This window comes from Bison bison, unplaced genomic scaffold (assembly GCF_000754665.1).
Source record: "Bison bison bison isolate TAMUID 2011002044 unplaced genomic scaffold, Bison_UMD1.0 scf7180017864471, whole genome shotgun sequence".
NCBI classification, from domain to species: Eukaryota; Metazoa; Chordata; class Mammalia; order Artiodactyla; family Bovidae; genus Bison; species Bison bison.
Genome location: NW_011495032.1, coordinates 18,721,781 through 18,748,033, shown reverse-complemented (window position 1 = coordinate 18,748,033; position 26,253 = coordinate 18,721,781). Strand labels below are relative to the sequence as shown.

Here is a 26,253-nt window from a genome sequence, read left to right as displayed (position 1 = left end):
ATTTTATTAAAATCATTAGAACCATCTTTTATATATCAGCCTCTGTATATAATTCCTCTATTTCCTTTTCAAGTATTTATACTTGGATTGGGGCTCTTGGCACCTGAATGTATGTGTGTGTATCAAATATAAACATACATATTGTATTTTTTTTAGAATCTTTTATATTTTATGTTAGTTCTTGTAAAAGTGATATTTTAATATGAATGATTTTCAAGGTAGCTAGAGAGATCCATAGCTGGAAATTCCTTTGAAAAATAATGAATATTGAGTATGAAGAGTGTTACTTATTTACGCCCTTAGCCATCACTGGAATTATGTAGGAACTTGGAGCTATTTGGTGTGAATTTCTGTTTATAGCAACATTTAACAGAATTAGCAAGTAGGGCTCACTACTGATGTTATATTTCTGTATCTTGAAAAAGTTTATTTCTGTAAGGTCATAAACATCTCATTTTACTCAATACAGAAGTCAGTCATTTTTTATCAGTGAGAGGAAATAAAAATCCAGTTGTTTGACTGCTTAGAAAGCTGATTAACCAAATTGCAACAATGTATTTTCAATTAGACCTTTATTTGGATTTGCAACAAAAAAACAGCCTAATTAGAATGACATATGGAAAGATTTCAAGACAATGCCTTTTTTTTTAACTGAAAGATAATTGCTTTACAGTATTGTGCTGATTTCTACCAAATATCAACATGAATCAGCCATAGATTACCCATGTCCCCTCCCACCTCCCTCCCTATCCCACCCCTCTAGGTTGTTACCGAACCTCAGTTTGAGTTCCCTGAGTCATACAGCAAATTACCATTGGCTATCTATTTTACATATGGTAATGTATGTTTCCATATTACTCTCTTTTTCTCTTTATTTATAAAAGTGAAAAATAATATGGAATTGTATGAAATAAAAATTCCTCTTTTCCATAATTTCTTTCTTTGAGGGTAATGGTTCTCTCCAATTGTGTGTATGTGTGTGTAGATAGATAGATAGCAGAGTGACAAAAAGGAAGAGCAAGAGAGAGCTGGTTATAAGAAATTTAAAAGAACTTTAAAAGCATTAAAAAAAGGTACTTACTTCCTGGACAGGGAGATATGGGGTATAACATAGGTTGGTATAAGTAATTGCCAGTTTTCTCATTTTTCTGTAGGGTAGTAGGTTTCCTTCACCATTTATATTTTTAAGATGTATGCATAAGTTAATGGTTCAAAAGAACTTTGAGAGAACCACATGTATATATGTACATACACATGGGCCCTTCCACACACACCTATATATTCACCCACTCACACAAAAAGAGATCTGCTTTTGCAAAAATACAATCATTACTCTTATAAATTATTTTATTCACTTAATAGTGTACCTTCTCTGTACTTCTACTAAGTAAATAGGCCTCTTAGTTTCTTCCAAAATCAATAGCCAATTACTTCAGTACAATATATTAAATGATTTGGCATTTCACTCCTGATTTGAAATGCCTCTTTTTCAACAGTAAATTTCCATACATACTTGAATCTATTTCTGAGCTCTATTCTTGTCCATTCTCTACTCCTGAAGCCAGAACAGGAACTGTTTAAATTACTGCATCTATAGTGCATTTTGCTGTTTAGCAGAGCTAGTCATTTCCCTTTTTCATGATTATCTTTGCCTTCTCAAGTATTTGGGTTTCCTTGATGGCTCAGAGAGTAAAGCGTCTGCCTGCAATGTGGGAGACCCAGGTTCGATCCCTGGGTCAGGAAGATCCTCTGGAGAAGGAAATGGCAACCACTCCAGTATTCTTGCCTATAACCACGTCCAGAATCCCATGGACGGAGGAGTCTGGTAGGCCACAGTCTATGTGGTCGCAAAGAGTTGGACATGACTGAGCGACTTCACTTCTTTCTTTCTCAAATATTTACTCTTGAGTACTTTCAGAGACTTAGAATCATATCAAATTTAGTTTCTTTTAATACCCTTGCAATTTTGATCAAAATTGCATTGACTTTCTAGACTGGAGGAGAAACTGTTAGTCACTCAGTCGTGTCTGACTCTCTGCGACCCCATGGACTGTAGCTCACCAGGCTCCTCTGTCTTTCTGTGGAATTCGCCAGACAAGAATACTGGAGTGGGTTGCTATTTCCTTCTCCTGAGGAATGGCTTCCTTCATAGCTCAGTTGGTAAAGAATCCACCTGCAATGCAGAAGACCCCAGTTCAATTCCTAGGTTGGGAATATCCCCTGGAGAAGGGATGGGCTACCCACTCCAGTATTCTTGGGCTTCCCTTGTGGCTCAACTGGTAAAGAATTTTAAATAGTAAAGTAACATGTTAAATAAAACTAATTGTTGTTTTTGAAATTTAAAATCTGTTCTGTTTTTGGGGGGTATAAACTAGAATTCTGCCAAACTGTTGCTTATATATACTATCTTGTAACATGCTTTCTTGAGATATTTTTGTGTTCTAGAGATGAAGATTCTTACAGATGTGATACTGGGGACTGTGAAAGTGAAAGTCACTCAGTTGTGTCTGACTCTTTGCGACCCCATGGGCAGATTCTTTACCAGCTGATCCACAAGGGAAGTCCACTGGGGACTAAGGAAATCGGCCTGCAGTGCAGAAACCCTGGGTTCAGTCTCTGGGTTGGGAAGATCCCCTGGAGAAGGGAAAGGCTACCCACTCCAGTATTCTGGCCTGCAGAATTCCATGGACTGTAACTATGGGGTCACAAAGAGTTGGACACAACCGAGTAACTTTCACTTTCTCTAGGGATCGAACCCAGGTCTCCTGCATTGCAGGCAGATTCTTTACTGTAGCCACCATTTACATCTTTATAATGTTATGTCTTAATATGTATTTCAATATTTGTTTGGTGCTTTAAAAATGTCCCTCAATGAAGTACTGTAGTCTTCCTAATAGGTTTAGCACATTCCTTGTTAAATTTGTCTATAGTTATATTTTAGTTTTTTGCTCAGCTGTGTCTGACTCTTTGTGACCCCGTGAACTATAGCCCACCAGGCTCCCCTGTTCATGGGATTCTCCAGGCAAGAATACTGGAGTGGGTTGCCAAGTCCTCCTCCACAGGATCTTCCCAACCCAGGGATCGAACCCTGGTCTCCTGCATTGCAGGCAGATTCTTTACTGTCTGAGTCACCAGGAAAGTCCATATTTTAGTTTTTATAACTAAAGTCTTGCTGCACTTTTGTCCAATGCAGATTTGCAATTTTACATTTGTTAACGATGGTTATGTGACTGTCTCCTCCACTAAACTTTAAGCTCTCTGAGGGCAAAGCCCAGGTCTGTTTTTGTCACACTGAATTGCCAGCACTTGGCACAGTATCAGACATACAGTAGGTGCCACAAAATGCTATTCTGAAAGAATTAATGGTATCACTCAGCGTCTGCTTCTTATGTTCCAGAGAACTACAGCATTCCTTGGTTTTCCAGTGCTTTTTGTCTGTTGTTTAGTATTTCTGTCCCCCCCCACCCAACCCCTGCTCTGTCAGTAAAGGTTTTCAGGAGGGATGAGAAGCAGACTGTGCTGTAGTCCCCTATTTAAACCAAAAGTCTGTCCTAACAAGTCTGTACATATTTATGCAATGTATTTCTGCAGGCTATTTTTTGACATGAGCTATTCCTTAAAATGCCATCTGTAATTTTTTTCCCCTCAGGCTTATATTCAGAAAGTAGAGACAGTTGATATGGTTGAACTGGGACAAAGATTGGTGGATTCTAAAAACTGCCTCACCTTCCTCATTGAGTGTACCAACTTTTCCCCAGCTGACATTAGGCTAAATAATAATGTCTTCCAGTGGTATGGAAGAATGGAAGAAATTTTTGATGAACATAGGAAAATCATTAAGGAGAAAACAGAACAATATCAAGAAGGTCTTAAGGTAGGCATCGTGGATATTTTAAATTATTTTCATTTTCTGGAAATATTTAGCTTCCTACATAGCACTGTCAGCGCCTCTATTTCACAGTTCACATATCTTAGCTCTCTCTTCCCATTAATCTTAGTAGAAGATAGTATGCATATTGGATGAATGTGGCATCATTTCTTGATTTTTCAAGGGAGAAAACTTTTTAATATACTGCCCACAAATGACCATTAATAAAAATATTATCTTACACAGTTTATAGTATTCTCTTGAGTTTACTTTTGTTAAGGCCAAAGCTCCCTTGGTGAGGTATGCCTTCACACTGTGTAATCGCCAACTTGCCTAAGTACTCCACCAACTCTAATGTTCAGTAATTTGAACCTTTTGTGTGTGTCCTACAAACAAGATGCTTTGTGGTTCGCCCTGTCTGTCCAGCCTCATCTCCTACCTCTTCCCATTCCTTGCTCTTGTCTCTTCAGTAGCCCTGAGCAACTTCTGGTACCCACTCTCCTACACCTCCCATCTCTTGCCCACACTCTCCATTTCTTCTTCTTCTTTTTAATGTTTGTTATTCACTTGCTTGCGCTGGGTCCTCATTGCTGCACAGGCTTTTCTCCAGTTGCAGTGCACAAGCTTCTCACTGTGGTGGCCTCTTGTTGCAGCGCACAGACTGCACGATGCACTGGCTTTGGCAGTTGTGCACACAGGCTCTGGAGCACAGGCTCAGTAGTTGTGGCACATGGGCTGAGTTGCTCTTAGCATGTGGGAGCTTCCCAATCAGGGATCGAACCCGTGTTTCCTGCACTGGCAGGCAGATACTTATCCACCGAGTCACCGGGGAAGCCCCACACCCCCCATTTCATCTGGAGTGCCCCACTGTCCCTCACACACGCCTGTCTATCCTGCAAAGTCCTTGACTTCCAGAGAAGCCCTTTCAGTCAGACCTCAGTGCTGCTTCTCCTCTCCTCCCATGGTAGTTGTAACACATCTCCATTGGGCTAATTATATTATTATTTTCAGTTTTTTCTCCCACCAGTTGGTCACCTCTTTGATAGAAGGACTTTTGTTTTTACTTTTTCTCTATTTTTTAACCCTCCTGGCTAGCACAGTGCCTGACACACAGAAATGCCATCAGTGCTTCACAGCTATGATCTGAATAAGTGACACTGTATTTTCAGTCTCATTTTGCAGATGAAGAGACTTAAGGTTCCCAGGTGAAGGTGAACAGACTTGTTTCAAGTCAGCCAGTAGAGCTGTTCTTTGATAGCAAGCCTAGCCTCTGTCTGCCACACTATAGCAAATACAATTTATTGGCAGAATATGTTTGGAGCATAAAATATAGACTTAAAAATTTCTTAATCCTTCATTTTAAACTGTAAGGGTATATTTAAGTATTTATTTCTGTTTTACATTTAGGCCACTTCAAAATTTTTTAAAACCTGTAGAAAACATCATGAATATTAGATGCTTATGCTACAATATAATAGATTCTTAGGAAATCACTGGGTGACCCAGAATTATCTATACTTTGTGGTAATCTATACCATTCTACAAACTATACTTCACATTAATGAATTTTTCTTCTCATTTTCCTTCTCTCACTGGGCCAGAGCAATAAATTGCCCAGGAAACTAAAGAGGACAGAAATCAACCTAGATAATCTATAAAATATAAAATTATTTTTAATAACCTAGATTTGAGTTTTGAGTGTTTTATTAAGAGCTCTTAAGAACCATTTAATTTGGAATGTCTTTCCAATGACAATTTTGTAAGAAACCTCTCATTAAAAAAACACACACGTTTGTTTTACACTGGAAGGGTTTAGTTTTTAGGCTTTTAAATCTGTATATATTTTTCTTTTCTTTATTTCCTGTGAAGTGAACTCATGGGGACAAGAAAAATAAATTCAGAATGCCTTGTTTTAGCATTACTAATTGAAGAGATATCTAAATATTAGAATGCAAATAAAGAAATTCAGTTTTTTCCAGTTAGTAAAAAATGCTGCAGTTGCCTTTATAAGTCTTTAAAAAATTGGAGTTCTCTTAGTCCCATACTTGATTATCATGAGATTTTTTTCAAGTGAATATATATTAGCATACTAAAGAATACCATTGTTTGTTCTTATACATTTTATTAGTTAGAATTTCTTACATTGATGATAAGAGGGGTAAACTTTCTCTGATTTATGAATTATAGGAATTTTAACCCATTAGTTTTAAATCCAGACTCTTAAAAATTCTACATGTTTTGGATCCCAGTCATCTTCAAGATCGTCCCTTTCTTTATATTTTGCCAGTGATGAAGTGTAATAATTCTGATAACCCTTATAAATTCCAAAACTTTCTTTTGATGCTTACGGGTTTTTACTCTTAAAAATAGTAACAAAAAATTGTTTTTTATTAGTTACGGTGTGAACGGTTTGTGGAGGAATTGGAAAGTTACGCTAAACAGTCAGAAGAATTTTACTCCTTTGGAGATCTTCAGGATGTACAACGGTACCTGAAAAAGGCTCAGACACTGAATGGAAAGTTGGATTTAGCAGCAGACAAGGTATAATTTAAAAATTCTTCTAGGCTGAATTAGTTCAACAGAAAGAGCATTTGACTTTGTATTGGGCATTCACCTTTAAGAAATGGATTCAAAGAATTTAATGACATTTAATTAGAGATTAGCATATATGGCACAAATAGATTTTATAGCCGTGCTTCAGAGAGAAGCAACATTGCTGTTTTCTATTGATAGTGATAACATTTTAGGGGCCTTCCTCTTTTATTTTACAGATAGAGTTGTATGTGCATCTGCTTTTGAAGTTGTATTTTGTGTCACTTGATCATTTACATTATGTGATAGCGCCTGGTTACTGTTTAGATTTCCCACCTTCATGGAAGCCAGCTTAGAGTTCATGGCTGTGTTTTAATGGTCCATTGTTTTCTCCCATCAAGCCACTTTGTTTCCAATACCACTATCTCGGAAACCAGTTTTCTCAATTAGAAGCTGGGTGGGGAAAAGCCATACTCTTTGCCATGTAAGATGTTTGAAATTTTTAATTATTTTTTTTATAAAAAGGGGAAACAGAAAAACGGGCTTCTGTGGTGGTTCAGTGGTAAAGAACCTGTCTGCCAATGCAGGAGATGTGGGTTCAATCCCTGGCTTGGGAAGATCCCCTGGAGCAGGAAATGGCAAGCCACTCCAGTATTCTTTCTTGGGAAATCCCATGGGCAGAGAGGCCTGGTGGGCTACAGCCCATGGGGTTGCAAGAGTCAGACACAACTTAGCAACTGAACAACAAAATATGAAAACAGACCATATTACGATTCTCTAACATTTCTAATATATTGCAAGATTTTGATATTTTAGTTCAGGTAATTAAAGAGTTTATAATAATCTCAGATGTGTAAATATATGTTAAGAAAAGAAACATTGTAGTTTTTTTAAAACTGATGCCACTGAAATTTTAAGTAACATGCATAATTTGCATATCTAGCTCACTCTTTTCAAATCAGTAGATTACTCCTGTATACCCCCTACATCCTTACAACTTCACTACTTTACTAAGAGGAAATTAATGCTTTCTTTGCATCTCTTATCCTACTTACCTTTAAGACCCAGCTTCAGTTGTAACTTCTCTACAGGAGCATTTATGATTGTGCTATTTCAGAAGGCTCTCTTGTCTTTGAGTGATAGCATTTAAAAAAAATATACTATTCAGTTTATATTAAATGGCTACTGTTCTAAGGCATTTCTTCTGTTGCTTATTTAGTAAGAAACTGGTATTTAACTCAACTGGATTACTAACTCCTTGAAATTGGCACTTTGCAATATACTTTTTTTTTCTATTTTCCATAGTACCTAACACAATGCTGTGTGTTTAAAAGTATTTAAATTCTTATTAATTAATAAAAGAAGCTATATCCTCAGTATATCTGGATGGGCAGAGGCTTCTTTATATGTATAAATTTACTATTTTAACTAACTTAAGAAGTCACTGTTCTCTGAAAACTGTAATAAAAAAGAAATAGGAACAGAAAAAATGAACGAACGAAATACATAGGAAAAAGATTATTATTTTCTAGGCATGGCCTAATTTAAGTTTACCTTCAGCATTTGATGAGAGATTTTGGGGGTCACATTGGATATATTTTTAAAACCTAATTTTGAATATCATTCCCTTTCAGAGTAGTGTGTTTAATACTTGTCCTTCCAGATTGAGCAGTTTAATGCTGAAGAGGAGGCATTTGGTTGGCTACCTTCAATATATCCTCAGCGTAAAAAAATCCAAGATGGTTTGAACCCTTATCTCCGTCTCTATGAAACTGCTGTAGAATTTAGCACCAAATATAGAGCATGGACAGAAGGACCATATAACAAGGTGAATCCAGACCAAGTAGAAACAGACGTTGGAAATTACTGGAGAGGACTCTATAAGCTGGAGAAAACCTTTCACGATTCTCCCAATGCGTTGGCAATGACCAAAAAAGTAAGAGCAAAGGTGGAAGATTTCAAGCAGCACATTCCTCTCATTCAAGTGATTTGTAATCCTGGTTTGCGCCCCAGGCACTGGGAGGCCATGTCCAGCATCGTTGGTTATCCGCTGCAGCCAGCAGATGATTCCACTGTCTTCTCTTTCTTAGATATGAATCTGGAGCCATATTTAGATAGGTTTGAGGGTATTAGTGAAGCAGCTAGCAAAGAATATTCTCTCGAAAAGGCCATGGAGAAGATGATTAATGAATGGGATGCAATGGAATTTGTCATTCTTCCTTATAGAGAAAGTGGGACATCTATTTTGTCATCAGTTGATGAAATTCAGATGTTGTTGGATGACCACATTATTAAGACACAAACTATGCGAGGATCTCCCTTCATTAAGCCTTATGAAAAGCAAATGAGGTAACGTGATATTTTTATGACAGTGTTTGTAGTATGTTATCAAAATTATCACTCATATATAATATACAGTTCTTTTTGAAAATTGAGTCTGAACTTTATACTTAATATTTTAAATAGTACATTGAAAGGGATATTAACCTTTATTTCTTTTAGAAGAGTCTATACTTTTGCTATCATCTATATTTAGGGCAAAGGTAGTAGACAGTGTCCAGATATATTCTTTTTTATTGCCCACAGTCTGATCTCATATATTTGATGCTCAAAAATAATCTTGTGCCTATGAACATAGTTTATAGAACATATAAACAATAAATTGAAGATATTATGTATTTTTCCAGACTAATTAGTTTGGTGTAGATGACCCTTATCCTGTCAATTTTTTTCAGTTTTTGTAATCTGTATTAAGCAGTTTATATTTTACCTTAAAAAAGAGTAAATCCAAATCAGACTGCCATCTTTATTGTGAATTTACATGGCAAGGGAAAGCTATATGCTTGGAGATATCAGCCTCTGGTTATGGGTACATTATCCTAAACCTGAGCTTGCCCAGCATTTGTTGTTGGCTCAGTCTCTGATTGCTCTGCCTCCTGCCCAGCTTGCTCCAATGTGTTCATCAAGAGTAATTTTTGAACTTCTTTGAAATTGGCACGTCTAGATTCTATTTTTAAGAATTATGCATGAGCTCATTAGCTAGTAAGAAATTTTCTGCATTAGCATGGATTAGATAGAGAGAGAGAGAAGAGCACCAGAAGGAAGCAAAGGCATTCATTTCCTTGTGTGAAAGACAGATTTATTGATGAACATGGAAAGGAAAGGCATTTTTAAAAGACATTTTAAAATGCCTGCTGACTTTTTGAACTCCTATATACATTTCTTGGTGTTTATAGTCTAAAATTACAGATCGCCACTTATAAATGATGAGTAATGTATTAATCTACACATAAAGCCATCCCATATCTAAGTTTTGTTGCCTTTAACCAATCATTCTTCTTTATGGCTGTGTTATCTCATAGCATAGTGATAACAACTGTCTAGGTTCAAATCTGGCTCTTTTGTTCATTAGCTTGATGCTTACCTCTGTGTACCTTAATATCCCTACTGGTAAATAAATATTACATTCTGGACCCTGCCTCTGAAGGTTGTTGTGAGGATAGAGCAAATACACACAAAGACCTTAGAACTGTGATTGTAAAATTGTTAGTTTATGCTATAATTATAATATTTATTCTTAAGGAAATTTAGTCATTTTTCCCTCTGTATTTATAAATGAGCCAATAATTCATTTTAATTCAAAAATGCCACACTAATATATGGGGTCACAAAGAGTCAGACACGACTTAGCAACTGAACAGAACAGAATATACTTATGATTGTGTAGAATTTTCTTTAAATGCCTGTTATATCTTATCAATTGAATATTTTCTCTTGGAAAGATAGCTGTTATAGGTCCAAATTTTTAAAAAAATGAAAAAACAGAATTCATTCATCCAGAATGAATCTTGTAATTCATGTAATTACCTTTCCTAAGAAGTTCAGAGTGCCTTTGATTGAGAATACCATTACTATCTCCAAAATCTCATTCTTAACTCATACTCTTTGGCATGGAATTGGATTGCAGAAAGGTTTATTGAGATGACATATATAGAAACCAATCCGTTTGTAGATAGGTGCATCTGTATTAGCATAAATGTTGATGCTATTATTTAGATACAGACTTTATAGAGCCCATCTAGTGATTTATCTTTGATTGTAGGTAGATGAATGGAAATTGGCATAACAACATTGCATGTACTGTTAACAGTCTAGTTTTGAGTTTTATTGTGTGAAACATTTCTTGATTTGCTTTTGATAAGCACCACTGTGTTTTGCTCCTCAGGGAGTGGGAGGGCAAGCTCCTGCTGCTTCAGGAGATTCTGGATGAATGGCTCAAGGTCCAAGCCACGTGGCTGTATTTGGAGCCCATTTTTAGTTCTCCAGACATTATGTCTCAAATGCCTGAGGAAGGGAGGCGATTTACAACGGTGGATAAAACATGGAGAGATATAATGAAAAGTGTCCTACAAGTAGGTACAAATCTGTGAGAACATGATTATTTTGTTGAAGTAACATTTTTTCCAAAACAATCCAAGTAAGCCATTGTCTTTCCCCCACATATCTAATATCCCACATTAGATATTATTTTAGAATCCCAGGAGCAAGAAACATCAAAAGGGAAATAGGTGTTCTGTCCTGATTACTTCTTGAGGTCCAAATTGAACTTGCATTATTTAATGACAGTGGTTCTAGCAGTGGTTCTTACCAGATGCTCTGGTAGAAAGATAGCAACGCATACCCAGCATGGGATGTCCTGTCTATTCTCTGGCTCCCACATTATGGCTGCACCACCTCTGAAGTGCTCTGCGGTAAGAAAGAAAGCAGCATGCCAATCACTCAATCAAGAAGTTTCTCTGTAGGGACTTAAAAAAAAAGAGCTGCAAAGATATATATATATATATCTCTAAAGAGCCCAATAAATACAAACAAAATGCAGTCTATCAATCAAGCAATGCACAGATACAGTGGAGAAATTATACTTTAAGAGAATTTAATGAAAACCAGTAACACTCAAGAAAGTATGGTTTATGTTCAGTTCAAAAGACATGCCTGCAAAGCATAGTTTGTGTGTTAGTGGATGTTAAGATTAAAATAGAAGAAATATTAGTTATTATATCATTAAATGAATGTGAACTTCTCTATTGGTATTTCGATCAAATATTGATACAAGTTTATTATAAAGTAGGGAGAGGATTATCTTAAATTTTTTTCTATCCTAAAATTGAAATATGTTTATTTTTATAATTTAAACTTTTAAAATTGTGACTATAATCCTAAATGTTGATAATATTGTAACAATGACAACTATATGATTTGATAGGAAAATATCCCATAAGATGGACATGGGTCTGTTTATTTAATAAGTTTATTTTATGTAATAATACTTGAAGCAAAACATTGTATAAACCAAAATTTTGTAGAATTAATCCCATTGGAATTCCATATTTAAAGAACCTACTGATAAGTCACATTTTTTTTATTCATTTCTAATTAATTTGCTTTGTAAATTTAGCTTCTCCTTTTATATATTGTTTCCTTACAACATGGAAAAATCCTTGTAACATGTATATGTTTTTGTTTGGAAGAGGATGATGTTGCCCCCCATTTTCGTTGCCCTCCCCAAAAGAATAAAGCAGATGCTTGTATTCTTCTAGTTAATATACTTTTAAAAGTTAAAAAAATTTTTTTTTGGCATTTGATCAAGAGAAGTCACTCAGTCGTGTCAGACACTTTGCAACCCCATGGACTGTAGCCTACCAGGCTCCTCTGTCCATGGTATTTTCCAGGCAAGAGTACTGGAGTGGATTGCCATTTCCTTCTCCAGGGGATCTTCCCGACCTAGAGATTGAACCCAGGTCTCCCGCATTGCAGGCAGACGCTTTACTGGCTGAGCCACCAAGGAATCCGAATCAGGCATTTCACCAAAATGCTCTTCAAAATTCATATTGCTAAGAAAATTTAATAGTTCAATGCCTTGAAAGAGCAGCTATACTGAGACTAGTAATAATGGAAACAGACTTTTAATTCTATAAAACTGCTGAATTAAAAACATATTAACAAAAAAGCATTACTTACTCTCATTCCCAAATAAACAGTTTTCTTTGCATGACACTTCATTTACTTTTGCTATAAGTTTTGATTATCTTCCTCAACTTCCTTTACATTTTCTTTTTTTTTTCAGTATGTTAGCATCAGGACAGCTTTTGTCTATACTCTCCAAAGCCTTAAAAATAAACCTAAGTCCATATTCTCTTAGGAAGGCTAATGAGGATGATCTGTACAATCCAGAGGTCACTGGATTAAGTGCTTGGTACAAAAAGTCATCACTTTCACCCTTCAGTTCAGTTCAGTCGCTCAGTCGTGTCCGACTCTTTGCGACCCCATGAATCGCAGCATGCCAGGCCTCCCTGTCCATCACCAACTCCCGGAGTTCACTCAAACTCATGTCCATCGAGTTGGTGATGCCATCCAGCCATCTCATCCTCTGTTGTCCCCTTCTCCTCCTGCCCCCAATCCCTCCCAGCATCAGGGTCTTTTCCAATGAGTCAACTCTTCACATGAGGTGGCCAAAGTATTGGAGTTTCAGCTTTAGTATCAGTCCTTCCAATGAACACCCAAGACGGATCTCCTTTAGAATGGACTGCTTGGATCTCCTTGTAGTCCAAGGGACTCTCAAGAGTCTTTTCCAACCCTACAGTTCAAAAACATCAATTCTTCAGTGCTCAGCTTTCTTCCCAGTCCAACTCTCACATCCATACATGACCACTGGAAAAACCATAGCCTTGACTAGACGGACCTTTGTTGGCAAAGTAATGTCTCTGCTTTTGAATATGCTATCTAGTTTGGTCATAACTTTCCTTCCAAGGAGTAAGCATCTTTTAATTTCATGGCTGCAATCACCATCTGCAGTGATTTTGGAGCCCCCCAAAAATAAAGTCTGACACTGTTTCCACTGTTTCTCCATCTATTTCCCATGAAGTGATGGGGTTTCTAAATGTCCTTTTAGAATTATGCCAAGAGAAAAGGCTCAGAGGTTAAAAACAATGTAAATGATATTGTTAATATAAATGGCTTGATTGAGGTTGTTTTGATTCCTCATGGCATAAACATGAAATAATTTTATGTTTTGGTATCTTCTCCCAACTATGCTTGGCCAAAGGCTGTTTCTCACTGGGAAAGGATCTCCTACTGAAAGTTCAATGTAATTCCAGAATTTTCCAGCCACTTTTGGTTAGGATAATTTTGCCTTTGAAGACTGAGCTATACCTATTTGAGAACCTCAGTCTCATGTTATATTTAGAGCTCTTCTCTTCCACATAGTCAGGTACACCTGAGGCCTCTTTGGAGTGTGTGGGTGGGGACTGTGCTGTCCTGCACTGCTTTTCTCTTTCCTATTCTTATCACCAGGTACTGGGACAGGGAGGAGGTATGGATGAGGTAAAGGGAGGGGGAGAAAGTAGAAAGAGGAAAGGAAAAAAATAAAGGGAGAAAGAAAAATTCACTGGTGTAACTGATCCAGCCAAATTATCTGCTCTTTTTGTTGGTGGTCATGATTTGGATGACATCATGTCTCTGATGCCCACGCGCTGTGCCTTTACTCTTGGTCATCACAACTGGTCTAGATTTTTGACCAACTCTGGGCAGGTGAAGTCCACAGATTAACTCGTAGTGCACAGGTTAAGACCCGGACAAGTTCTGGTTGCCAAGAGATTCTACCTTGAGCATCTCCCCTAGGTTTTGTCATCCTTGGCTTCATCTTCACACTGATTGACCAGTGATGGCTTTTGCCACGTTCTTCTCATATGTATTTTGCCCCATGCTACAGCAGTATTTCACAGATTTGTAGCCCTTAATTCCACCTGGGGTCTGCAGCACGTGGGATCCATCTTCTCTACCTCTTAGTAACCTTGAGCACATGGCCCTTGCCTCTCTGGTCATCCCACCACACCACCTTCTCCCAGAGCCTTTTTTTGTTCTGATAGCACTGGAGCAGGTCAGCAGACTGGTGATAGCATAGACTTCTGGATGAAGACATTAGCCTTCTGTCTTTACATGCACTTGAAACGTTTTCTAGGGGCTCTCTGAGAAGAGAGAATGTGGGAACTAATATGGGAACAACGAATTGCCTATCATTTGGAGTTGAAAGAAGTGGATGATCATTTGCATTTATCCAAATATTACTTTTGATCCACATGAATCTTTTTTATTTCCTGAGTTCAGTTCAGTCGCTCAGTTGTGTCTTGCTTTTTGTGGCCCCTTTCATACAAGGCAGGAAAAGACACTCTTGAAATTCTCCCCAAACTTTTTCCTTTTATAGTCTAACCCCATCTCAATAAATATGAACACTACTCTTTCTGTTTTTCAGGCCAAAAGCATATTTTTGGCCATTATTTTTTGGTCATTATTTTTCTTTTTCCTTTTACTATCATAAATATGACTTGGCACCAAGTATCTCACCAGTTTCTAGGGAGCTCGAAAGCTAAAAATTATGTCTTCCAAACTCCTTAACAGCTAAGTTTCTGGAAATAAATTTGATTTTGATGGTTAGGTGGGGATTTGGAAGGCATACAACAGCCATCTTCTTGCCATTTTAGCTATTTCTGCTGTCAAAAAATGTCTCTTTTTTTCCTTTTCTTAAATGTCTGGTCACCAGTTTGATGAGTACTTGATGATGATGATGGTGGCTTCCTGACCCTGCTCTCTGATCCTAGAATCACAGCCACCACAGTGTGTTTTTGAATGCAGTTGTCCCACTGGTGGTGTCCTTTTGTTCTTACTGGGGCAGAAATAACCCTTCTGGAAGATCAGTTCCACAGGGTTCTCGGAGTTTTTCTGGAAAACCAGACTGGAGTGTGCTCCCTTAGACCTTTTAGTGATTTTTTTAATCACTTAATTCCCTATGTTAAATTTCTTTTTTGCTTAATTACCTAGAAAGATCCTGCACTGAATTCTGAATACAGGTATCAGAACCTCAAAGTTGGGATCTAGGATTGTCTACCTGACCCACTTGGGCTTTAGGGTGGTTAAAATCTAGTTACCATCTGAAAGTGGCACACTGGTGGTACCTAGCAGGCAGTGCAAAATTCACTTACTCAAATTATGCTACTAGTCTCGTGAAGTGAAGAGTCTGTTTCACAAGCAATGCTTTGGTGGACCAAGTGGCTGCTGGAACAGGTCAATACAGTACAAATTTGAAATACAAGGGATGTGAGATGGGCGGATTTTTTTTCTAAAACCCTGGGAAAACTAAAGAAATGGTCTAATTAAAGGCTTAAATTCTCTGCTCAAGATATGGTCAGAGGATTAAGATGCTTCTATGATTGCCCTCAGAGAGCCTCTTAATTCTCATAGCTACAGTTCTGACATAGCCAAAAATGACAGTCTGATCCAGCAGGTTGCCAAATTACAATGTAATTTAATTCACAGCCTTGTCAGATCTGTTCTGCGAACGATAATTTCCTTATTGGGAAAGAGTGGGATGGTGAGAACTGAGAATTGGGGATATTTGAGGGAACTTGATGAACTCTGGTTGCCCTGACTCTCACACTGAGAGCTTCCCTTGCCAGAAGCCTTTTCAGAATTCTAAGGAGTGTGGGAGGTATTGTATTGTAATAGTGCTTGTCTGGGGAGAACCAAAGTTAGATGCAGTCTAATGGACTGATGTGACTGCACTTACCAGACATTCATGTTTCAATGAGCTAGTCACGGAGATGTGAGTCATTCTGTTTACTTACTTATTTCTGCCAAAACCTGCCTTAATAAGATTTAAACAAAGACTGGTTTATAGGTTTCTGCAAAATATGCTTGCATTATTCAGAAGCAAAAATTACAACCCCTCCCCACCTTAGGGGATTGACTCAAAGCGTAGTAGGAGGGGAATCCTTTCAGAGGGTACAACTTCAATTAATATTAGTTGTTTGGGTTTTTTTTGACCTTGCCTATAGAGATGGTCAGAAGTATGGATCTACATTGATCATAGTCAGTAGTAAGCAGTTTGGCTATATGATCAAGGACTTAGAAGAACCAAGATTGAAAGATTCGTAATAAGGAGATCTATCAGGAATCACAGAATGACTAGAATATGAGTATATTTGTGCTCCATGTAAATGTTTAATAAAAGGTAGTGCTGCCAAAGGAGGCACTTAATAGAGTTGACCAGTTGATCTGTTTGTGAATGTCAACCAGCATACGCCATTATATGCACAGTGAGCTGTGAAATGGAAAAATCACATAATGTATTGCCCAAACTGCAGAACTTCTGAAAGTCAGAGCAATTAATAAGTAAGCCAGGAAAGCAAGCATAAGCCAGAACTCTCCACATCAAACTGGGAATATGTGGTCACCCAGGCTACAAGCAAAGAAGTCATAATGGCAGAGATGGGAATTATGGAAGTATTTGTCATCATGGGCTGTCCCTTACCCAACACTGCAGAGCATCCAAGCTGCCAACATCAGAAACAAACAAAATGCTTCTGACACAGGATCACACCTGAAGGGACCAGGCAGCCATTTAGAAGGAATTAAACACAGTGCACCTGTTTCAAAATAGAAGGGATCAGTGATTTGTCTGCACCAGAGGACTTTCCTTTCTTTTCCAAGTTTCTGCCAACACTGTCATTCATTGACTTACTGAATGACTTATTGTCTCAGTTTCCATACGATACTGCTTCTGCTATGGAATTCACATTACAGAGGAAATGAGGCAATTGACTGATACTCTTTAAGATTTACAGATCCTAATGTGAACACTGACCTTATAAAAAGTGGAATGTCTCATGTTGAAGACTCAGTTGCTATATGAGCAGGAAGAAAATAGCTTGTGAGTTTGGCATGCAGTTCTAGAGGATACATAGCCCATATTCTCAACCAGCTCCCATAGGCACAGTTCATGGATCTGGGAATTAAGGAGTGAAAATGATGTTGACTTTTCATACTAGTTCACCCAATAAACGACTCACAACAGTTCTGCTTCCCAACTTTTGGTCTTGCTAGTTGAAATATCTTAGTATCCAGGGGATAAATGCTTCTGTATGGGACATAGCAGTAGTTTCATTGAGCAGGAAGTTCTTGATTTACTCACTTTACCCTTTTACCTCTCTGTCCTTATAACTTTGCACCTTACTTACTCTATTCTAGCCACGCTAGCTTCCTTTTTTGAATCACACATGCCAAACATACTCCACCCTAGAACCTTTGTACCTACTGGACCCTGTTCTTCCAAATATCTGCAGAGCTGATCAGTGTCTTTGCTTCCTGGAGTCTTTTCTCAACTATTCCCTTTATAAAGAGGCTCACACTGAGCACCGTGTTTAAATTGAAACCTGCCTCTGCCTTTTCTGGCCATCCTGATGCCCCCTTTTCTTGTTTGCAGCATTCATCACCTTCTAACTGACTGTATGATGTATGAATTATTTTGTTATTTATCACCTGTCTCCTCTTGGAGGCTGGGGTCTTTGCTTTGTTCACAGTTGTGGCCCAAGCACTGAGATAGCCGGCTCTCCAAAAATATTTGTCCAGAGTGAATGAATAATTAAATTGAGATTGATCCTTGAATTATTGCTAGTTCTAAGAATTCTGAGTTCATTCTGAACAACCTTCTCTAAAAATTCAGTGTTAGATAAGTCCTGAGTCCTAAGAGCTGGAGTAATCCTAGAAACATCCTGCATCTTGAAAGGATTTCTATTTTTGGTGAGGTCGAAGGATCTGAAAGTTGTAAGAGAGCAGAAAGATCTACTTGGTGAATCCATGTTTCCTTTCTAATACTTAATAGGTTTAGTGAAGATCTGACCAGTTTTCTGTTGTCTAGGGGTTTCTGATTAGGAAGTTTATGCTTCTGGAAGTTTAGTGAACTGGCTTGAGCTTAATTCCATTAAGTGTACTTTCTATGCAGCCTCTCATGGCAGCAGTAATTAGAATGCCCTCTGTATACCCCCAATTAAAGTTTCGGGCCCTGATATCACCGGCGTTTGGTTTAGAAATGTAAATTAGCCAGTAGCTTGTCATTTGAGCTGATGAGAGTGGTGATACTTGGGAAGCAAAAGAAGACACCTAAAATTTGTAGCATTATCCTTTAACCAAAAAAAAATGGTAGTTAATAATTTCTTTTCCTCTCCAGAAGATGAAAAGTAATTAAAGTGTCAAAGGAGTTGCACTTAGTTTCACATTTCTGGTAGCTTCCTGTTTTAATATCTTACTGTTCTATCTTGACAGCATTAGCTAATGAGTTGGTACAGTAGGAAAACTTCAAAACTTTCTTTTGTTGGTACAAAAAAACTGAGTTGCTTTGTGTGTCTGTGAACTGAACTCATCCTCATTCACTCAGTCAGTCAACAGATATTTATGGAATGCTTACTCTGTACCAGAATGTTGTGGCAGTGCCAGTGTGGAACTTAAAGCCAGTTTTATTTCACTATGATAATTATCTCACCAGAAGGAAGGCAGTTTATAAAATGTTCATTTTAGCTCCATTGAATAGATAGCAGGGTGTAAGTGACTCGCTCCATCCATTCCCCCAGGGTAGTGTCTGTTTGTCTGTTTTTCTTCAAGAGACATTTGTAGAAGGTGAAATGGAAAGGGTGATTTCGAGTGTATGTGTGTTCTAGGCACCATACTAGGTGCTTCCAATATTTTGTCTAATTTGACCCTCAACAACTTTGAGAGACGGCTTTTATCCCCATTTTAAAGATAAAGAGACAGAGGCTCTGGTTAAATGATCCAAGGTCACACAGGTAGTAAGAAGGATGTCGGTTAGGAACAAGGCTGTGATTTCCTTCATCAGATGCAGTTTCTATTCTGTTTACCTTCTCATGGAAAGAGAGTTCCTAGTCAGGATAATGATTACTTGTCTATATTTTTTTCTTAAGACCATATACCAAGGTACATAGGTTATCACATATATTCATTCAAAACTAGCATATTTGGTTCAGAGTCTTAAGCTGATCCAGATTAATAGGTTTCACCTGAGGAATTCAATAAAATTTTTTTCCTGCTCAAATGCTAAGTGTTTCCAGAAGTATTTCTTTTGTAATTATAATATTTAGGGAAAGAAATATGAACCGTTGTTTTAAATAACTGAATTTTTTAACTTTAAAATCTCTGATCTAAAATAGCAAATTGTGGTATATTCTTTGGCTGAAAATAAAACATTGTTAATTTGTGAAAGGAATTTTTCGCATTTATTAACAACTCTTTTTTTTTTTCCCCCAACAAAGAAAAACATACTTCTTCAGAAGGTGGCACTCTAAGAACATCATTTTAGTTTTTTAAACGAAGTACAAGAATACTACTCCATACTTTTTTTTAATGAATTGCACATTAAATTATTTTCCTGAGTCTCTGTCATGCTGACTTTTGTGTGCATTTTAAAATGTTTATTTGAAGTATAAAACTCTTAGGAAATATAATAAAATGCCTTTAGAAAATTGCGCTACTTTAAAGATAAGTGAATTGTATGTGTTGCATATTTCATATGAACCTGTTCTACTGAAAAAACAGGTATTAATGATAATTATTTTGTTCTTTGAGTAAATTGCTGTGTTCCCATTATATTGTTATATTTTAAAACAAAGCAGAAAATTATCTTTCTTTCCAGTCACATTGAAAATCTATTAACAAAAACATTTTCCTGCAGTGGAATCAAATTTCTGTATGAAACAATTTGCAGTTGAAATTTTTGATTGATCTTTCAGTGAATACCAAACTCACTTTGGCTAAGTACCAAAAATAAGTTTAGTTAACTGAGGATCCAGTTAACATGGCTTTTATGTAATTAAAGATGCTGGTTAGATCTAGACCATGCAAGAGCACTTAAAAAAAAAAAAGTATTCACTTTAAAATTTGTGTAACCTTTGTTATATTAAAACCATGCAATCTCAAATATAATATGAAGTCAGTATCTAGCATTTTTGAGTTGTGAATTTTCTTTTATTTTTAGGATAAACATGTTCTGTCAGTTGTAACTATTGAGAGGATGCTGGAGAGGCTGAAAAAATCTAATGAGCTTTTGGAACTCATTCTTAAAGGACTTAATGAATATTTGGAAAAGAAACGTCTCTTCTTCCCCAGATTCTTTTTCTTGTCTAATGATGAACTTCTTGAGATCCTATCTGAGACTAAAGATCCCACTAGGTAAGTAAGGCATATCAATATTACTATATATATCATAATGCATACATCATACATGGCTAAGTTGATTTGCTTAAATTTAATTTTCAGAATAATGCAGAATTTGTATATGATTGTTGTTGTTTATGTTAGCCGCTCAGTCGTGTCTGACTCTTTGCGATCCCATGGACTGTAACCCTCCAGGCTCCTCTGTCCATGGGATTCTCCAGGCAAGAATACAGGAGTGGGTTGCCATTTCCTTCTCCAGTTATATATGATTATGTTTATGTAATAACTTAAGACTGTTGTAAATCATTCCTGTAATCAACTTATTTGATGATTAAAACATAAGAAATACCATTGAATGATATTTTTCTAAGTCTGGGGTGGGTTTCTCTTTTTATCACATATTGTCTTACAGATTTTTCAGAACACATCACTATTCTGCATCCCATGCAGAGGAAAAGTTAGTGCCCTCTCGGTGCCTTGCAGTCACTCACCAGGTGCTACACCATGATCCTTCCTATTCATGCCCCACTAGTTTTCTTCTTGTTTATTCTGCTGCAGTCCTTGCAGTTCTTCCATAGAAGAGTCAGCCTCCTCTTAGCGTATTGTTCTCTTGGCCTAGGATCCTCCTCACCCAAATATTCACAAGACTTCTTTTGTTGTTGTTATTCAGTTGCTAAGTTGTGTCCAGCTCTTTGTGACCCTGTGGACTGCAGCACGCCAGGCTTCCCTGTCCTTCACTATCTTCCGGAGCTTGCTCAAACTCATGTCCATTGAGTCAGTGATGCCATCCGACCATCTTATCCTCTGTCATCCCCTTCTCTGCCTGCCTTCAATCTTTCCCAGCATCAGGGTCTTTTCCAATGAGTTGGCTCTTTGCATCAGGTGACCAAAGGTTTGAAGCTTCAGCTTCAGCCTCAATCCTTCCAATGAATATTCTGGATTGATTTCCTTTAGGCTTGACTGGTTAGATCTCCTTGCTGTCCAAGGGACTCTCAAGAGTCTTCTTCAGTACCACAGTTTAAAAGCATCAATTCTTCAGTGCTCAGCCTTCTTTATGGTCCAGGTCTTACATCCTTACATGACTACTGGAAAAACCATAGCTTTGACTATACAGACCTTTGTCAGCAAAATGATATCTCTGCTTTTTAATACACTGTGTAGGTTTGTCATAGCTTTCCTTCCAAGGAGCAACCATCTTTTACTTTCATGGCTCAGTCATCATCTGCGGTTATTTTGGAGACCAAGAAAATAAAATCTGCCCCTGTTTTCATTTTTCCCTCATCTATTTGCCATGAAGTGATGGGATTGGATGGCATGATCTTAGTTTTTTGAGTGTTAACTTTTAAGCTAGCTTTTTCACTCTCTCCTTTCACCTTCATCAAGAGGCTCTTTAGTTCCTCTTCACTTTCTGCCATTAGAATGATATCATCTGCATATCTGAGGTTATTTATATTTCTCCCAGCATTCTTGATTTCAGCTTGTGTTTCATCCAGTCTGGCATTTCACATGATGTACTCTGCAAAACCTGCTCAAATACCTGCCACTCAGGAAGGCCTTCCCTGTTCACTAGATTGCAACCCCTTCTAGCACCCACTAATCACCTTTCCTGATTACCTTCTCTGCCTTTTTTTTTTTTTTTCAGCATGCTTCTTTTGTCATCTGGCTTACTCTATAATGTGCCTATTTGCTTACTGTTTGATTTCCTCCAACAGAACATAAGCTCCATAATGGCTGAGGTTTTTTACCTTTTTCTCCCTACAGCTGATTCTTGACTCTTTAGAAGGGTATCTAGTATATATCAGACAGTGATTAGATATTTGTGACAATCCTTAGTTTTGTGTCTTGTGCTTTCAGAGTAAGAGATAAGTAATCCAGAACATGCCAAAAATGAGGAATTTAGTCAGTTCCATCTATATTACAGTGTGTAGACCAAAGTTGGGCACCTTCCAAGTAGTTGATTTATTTAAAGTTCTAATCCTGTTGTATAATTTGCAAGCAGTCTCTGAAGATCCCAGTTGAAATATCAACATACTTTGGTGCATTTGAAGATTCTTCAGATTAGTGTTTTATCTGTTGGTCAAGATTGATTTGATCCTTATATTACTTTTAATGTCTTTCAATTCATTGTGCTCGAAGCAAAGCCTCATGTAGCTCTTATAATAGCTGTAATTTTATAGGTCTTTTGTGATTATTCAATTAATGATGACCTACCACTTGACTCATGTATGTATATTCTGTATATATGTTTTTTTTTTTTTCCCTTCAACACTTCATCTGCAGCATCTAGCAGGGACATCATGCATAATGCACATTTATGAATTTTGAATAAAGTTTGGAATACACAGAACATTGATATTTAGGGAATTCTTTTATTTGGTTAATTCTTTTAAATATTCTTTTTCCTGACAGAGTGCAACCTCACTTGAAGAAATGCTTTGAAGGAATTGCAAAGGTGGAATTTACAGAAAGTTTGGACATTACTCACATGAAAAGTAGTGAGGGAGAGGTGGTGGAACTCGTAGACACCATTTCAACAGCCAAAGCCAGAGGTCAAGTGGAGAAGTGGTTGGTTGAGTTAGAGAGAGTTATGATTAAATCCATCCACAAGGTAGCTGGCTATATTTATTATTATTTCTAGTAAAGATGATAGAATGTTAATGTATTACTGATAAATGCACTGTTATTTAGAAACTGAGTCATAAATTATCAACTCAATTATAATAGATTGAAGGCAAAGATATGGTCTGTGGTATTATTTTTGTAATGACTCACTTGACAAGCAATGCATATTACAAAAAACTTGGGTTTTAGTCTTGAGTCCGTCTCATTTCTTGTGCTTTTGATATTAGATACACTTTAATCTGGAGAAGGCAATGGCAACCCACTCCAGTACTCTTGCCTGGAAAATCCCATGGACGGAGGAGCCTGGTAGGCTTCAGTCCATGGGGTCGCTAAGTGTCGGGTACGACTGAGCAACTTCACTTTGACTTTTCACTTTCATGCATTGAAGAAGGAAATGGCAACCCACTCCGGTATTCTTGCCTGGAGAATCCCAGGGACAGAGGAACTTAGTGGGCTGCCGTCTATGGGGTCGCACAGAGTCGGACACCACTGAAGTGACTTAGCAGTAGTAGCACACTTTAATCTACATAGTCTATCTTTAGTCTTGTCTAGAAAGCACCTCTCTACAGTTTCACATCAGTTTCTATGGTGCTTTCTTTTGTTCTGTGCATATGTAACATATGTACCAAAATGTTAGAAAATCATTAACAGTTACTTCACATCTCACATTAACACATTATCATCTCAGTCATTTGTAATATTTTTTTTTGTTACTAGAGAATTTTAAGTCATGGAGGCAAATAGACATTAGTTGAGCAGTTAAATTCATTTTTTACCATAGTGTGAACTTATCATGCAAGTTCCTTACCAGGAGTAAAAATCATGATTCATCAGGGAAGCTTGAGAGCAAGAACTAAAAGGAAGCATGGCATCAGGTCCTAATCAACACAATTTTCACTAAGTTTTCAAATTCTATCATATATTATTGAAAAACTCATTGGAATCCACATATTTAATATACATCATGTACCTTAATGCCCCTTTCTCTCAAAAATAATTTGAGTATCTGCTTGAATTATATTTTTTCAAGAGGTATAAAATCTTTTGGACAGTTTCCCACTTCTCCCTTAGTTCAGTTCAGTTCAGTCGCTCAGTCGTGTCCGACTCTTTGCGACCCCGTGAACCTCAGCACGCCAGGCCTCCCTGTCCATCACCAACTCCCGGAGTTCACCCAAACTCATGTCCATTGAGTCAGTGATGCCATCCAGCCATCTCATCCTCTGTTGTCCCCTTCTCCTCCTGCCCCCAATCCCTCCCAGCATCAGGGTCTTTTCCAGTGAGTCAATTCTTCGCATCAGGTGGCCAAAGTACTGGAGTTTCAGCTTCAGCATCATTCCCTCCAAAGGACACCCAGGACTGATCTCCTTTAGGATGGACTGGTTGGATCTCCTTGCAGTCCAAGGGACTCACAAGAGTCTTCTCCAATACCACAGTTCAAAAGCATTAATTCTTCGGCACTCAGCTTTCTTCACAGTCCAGCTCTTACATCCATACATGACCACTGGAAAAACCATAGCCTTGACTAGATGGACCTTTGTTGGCCCTTACTATTTTTGGTTGATATAATAAATTAGACTGATTGAAAAAGTGGATCTATGGATCCACTGAAAACATATGTAGCAAAGCACATGACTTAGACTTCCTGAATTTACAACTCTCAACTCTCTGTGAATGAAGTCTACATCCACCCTGTTAGCATAGCCTTTGGCATCAAAGGGAGCGAGATCTGGAAACATAGGAAAAACTTTAGAGGAGTTATGTAGTTTGCCTAATGTGCATGTACACATGTGCGCGTGGCTGAGTGGGGATCTGATTAAGTTCAAAGTAAGTAATTATCTGAATTTGAAGGATCTCATTTTGAATTTACTTGAACTTACGTTTTGTAATAAAATTGCCTTTGTTTTTCAATCCAAAAGTATCTAAGACATCTTTGGCTGGTCAAAGAAATATTTCATACAATGTGGTTAATACAAATAGATTATATATCAGCAAAATAAAATGCTATATAAAATATTTTTTTGCTCACAGGTGTATGAAAAAACTTTAAATAGTCTACTCACATGATTTGAATATTCATAATTGGCTAAAATGTCAGAAGTAGAGCAGTACAAGTTAATCCATTTAGGAGTTAGCTCTTCATTGTTTAGCTTGTTCAAGTAAAGTGTGAAACTGTTTACCTGTAAGCATTTTCTTTTTCAATTAGGTAATTAAAGATGCAATTCTTGCCTATACACAAAATGAACGAATTAACTGGGTAAGAGAGTGGCCTGGACAAACAGTGCTCTGTGTATCCCAAACCTTTTGGACGTTAGAAGTACAGACAGCTATTGCAAAAGGACAAGAGGTAAGTTTTTATAGACCCAAGGTTTTTCAGCATTTCTTTAATAGTGATTATTGCCCAAATACAATTATTCTAAAAAATTAAGACCATCCACCCAAAATCCAAGGATACCGGAGCCTCAATCTTGTTATTATATACATTTTTATGCTTTCAAAAATAGTGATAGTAGGACAAAGAAACTTCCTAAACTTAGAAGGAGTAGAAGGAATTACATAATATAATTCTCTTTTATGCCTTCAATAAAACTACACTATGAAGTATGCTGTGCTAAGTTGCTTCAGTCATGTCTGACTCTTTGCGAGCCTATGGACTGTAGCCTGCCAGGCTCCTCTGTCCATGGGATTCTCCAGGCAAGAATACTGGAGTGAGTTGCCATTTCCTACTCCAGGGGATCATATACCCATGTGAATGCAGAGTTCCAAAGAATAGCAAAAAGAGATAAGAAAGCCTTCCTCAGCGATCAGTGCAAAGAAATAGAGGAAAAAATAGAATGCGAAAGACTAGAGATCTCTTCAAGAAAACTAGAGATACTAAGGGAACATTTCATGCAAAGATGGGCTCAATAAAGGACAGACATGGTATGAACCTAACAGAAGCAGAAGATATTAAGAAGAGGTGGCAAGAATACACAGAAGCACTGTACAAAAAAGATTTTCATGACCCAGATAATCACAATGGTGTGATCACTCACCTAGGGCCAGACATCCTGGAATGTGAAGTCAAGTGGGCCTTAGAAAGCATCACTATGAACAAAGCTAGTGGAGGTGATGGAATTCCAGTTGAGCTATTTCAAATCCTAAAAGATGATGCTGTGAAAGTGCTGCACTCAATATGC

At 37.5% G+C, this 26,253-nt stretch overlaps 1 protein-coding gene across 1 annotated transcript in view; it reads left to right on the top strand.

Moving 5' to 3' along the window:
* DNAH7 (dynein, axonemal, heavy chain 7) overlaps window positions 1-26,253 on the top strand; it is a 260,726-nt gene that overhangs the window by 67,612 nt on the left and 166,861 nt on the right. Inside the window, exons 16-22 of the mRNA XM_010860857.1 lie at window positions 3,650-3,874; window positions 6,263-6,409; window positions 8,064-8,749; window positions 10,626-10,812; window positions 20,277-20,470; window positions 22,865-23,063; window positions 25,281-25,421. Of these exons, the coding sequence (XP_010859159.1) occupies window positions 3,650-3,874; window positions 6,263-6,409; window positions 8,064-8,749; window positions 10,626-10,812; window positions 20,277-20,470; window positions 22,865-23,063; window positions 25,281-25,421 (1,779 nt within the window). The remainder of the gene's footprint in view (window positions 1-3,649; window positions 3,875-6,262; window positions 6,410-8,063; window positions 8,750-10,625; window positions 10,813-20,276; window positions 20,471-22,864; window positions 23,064-25,280; window positions 25,422-26,253) is intronic.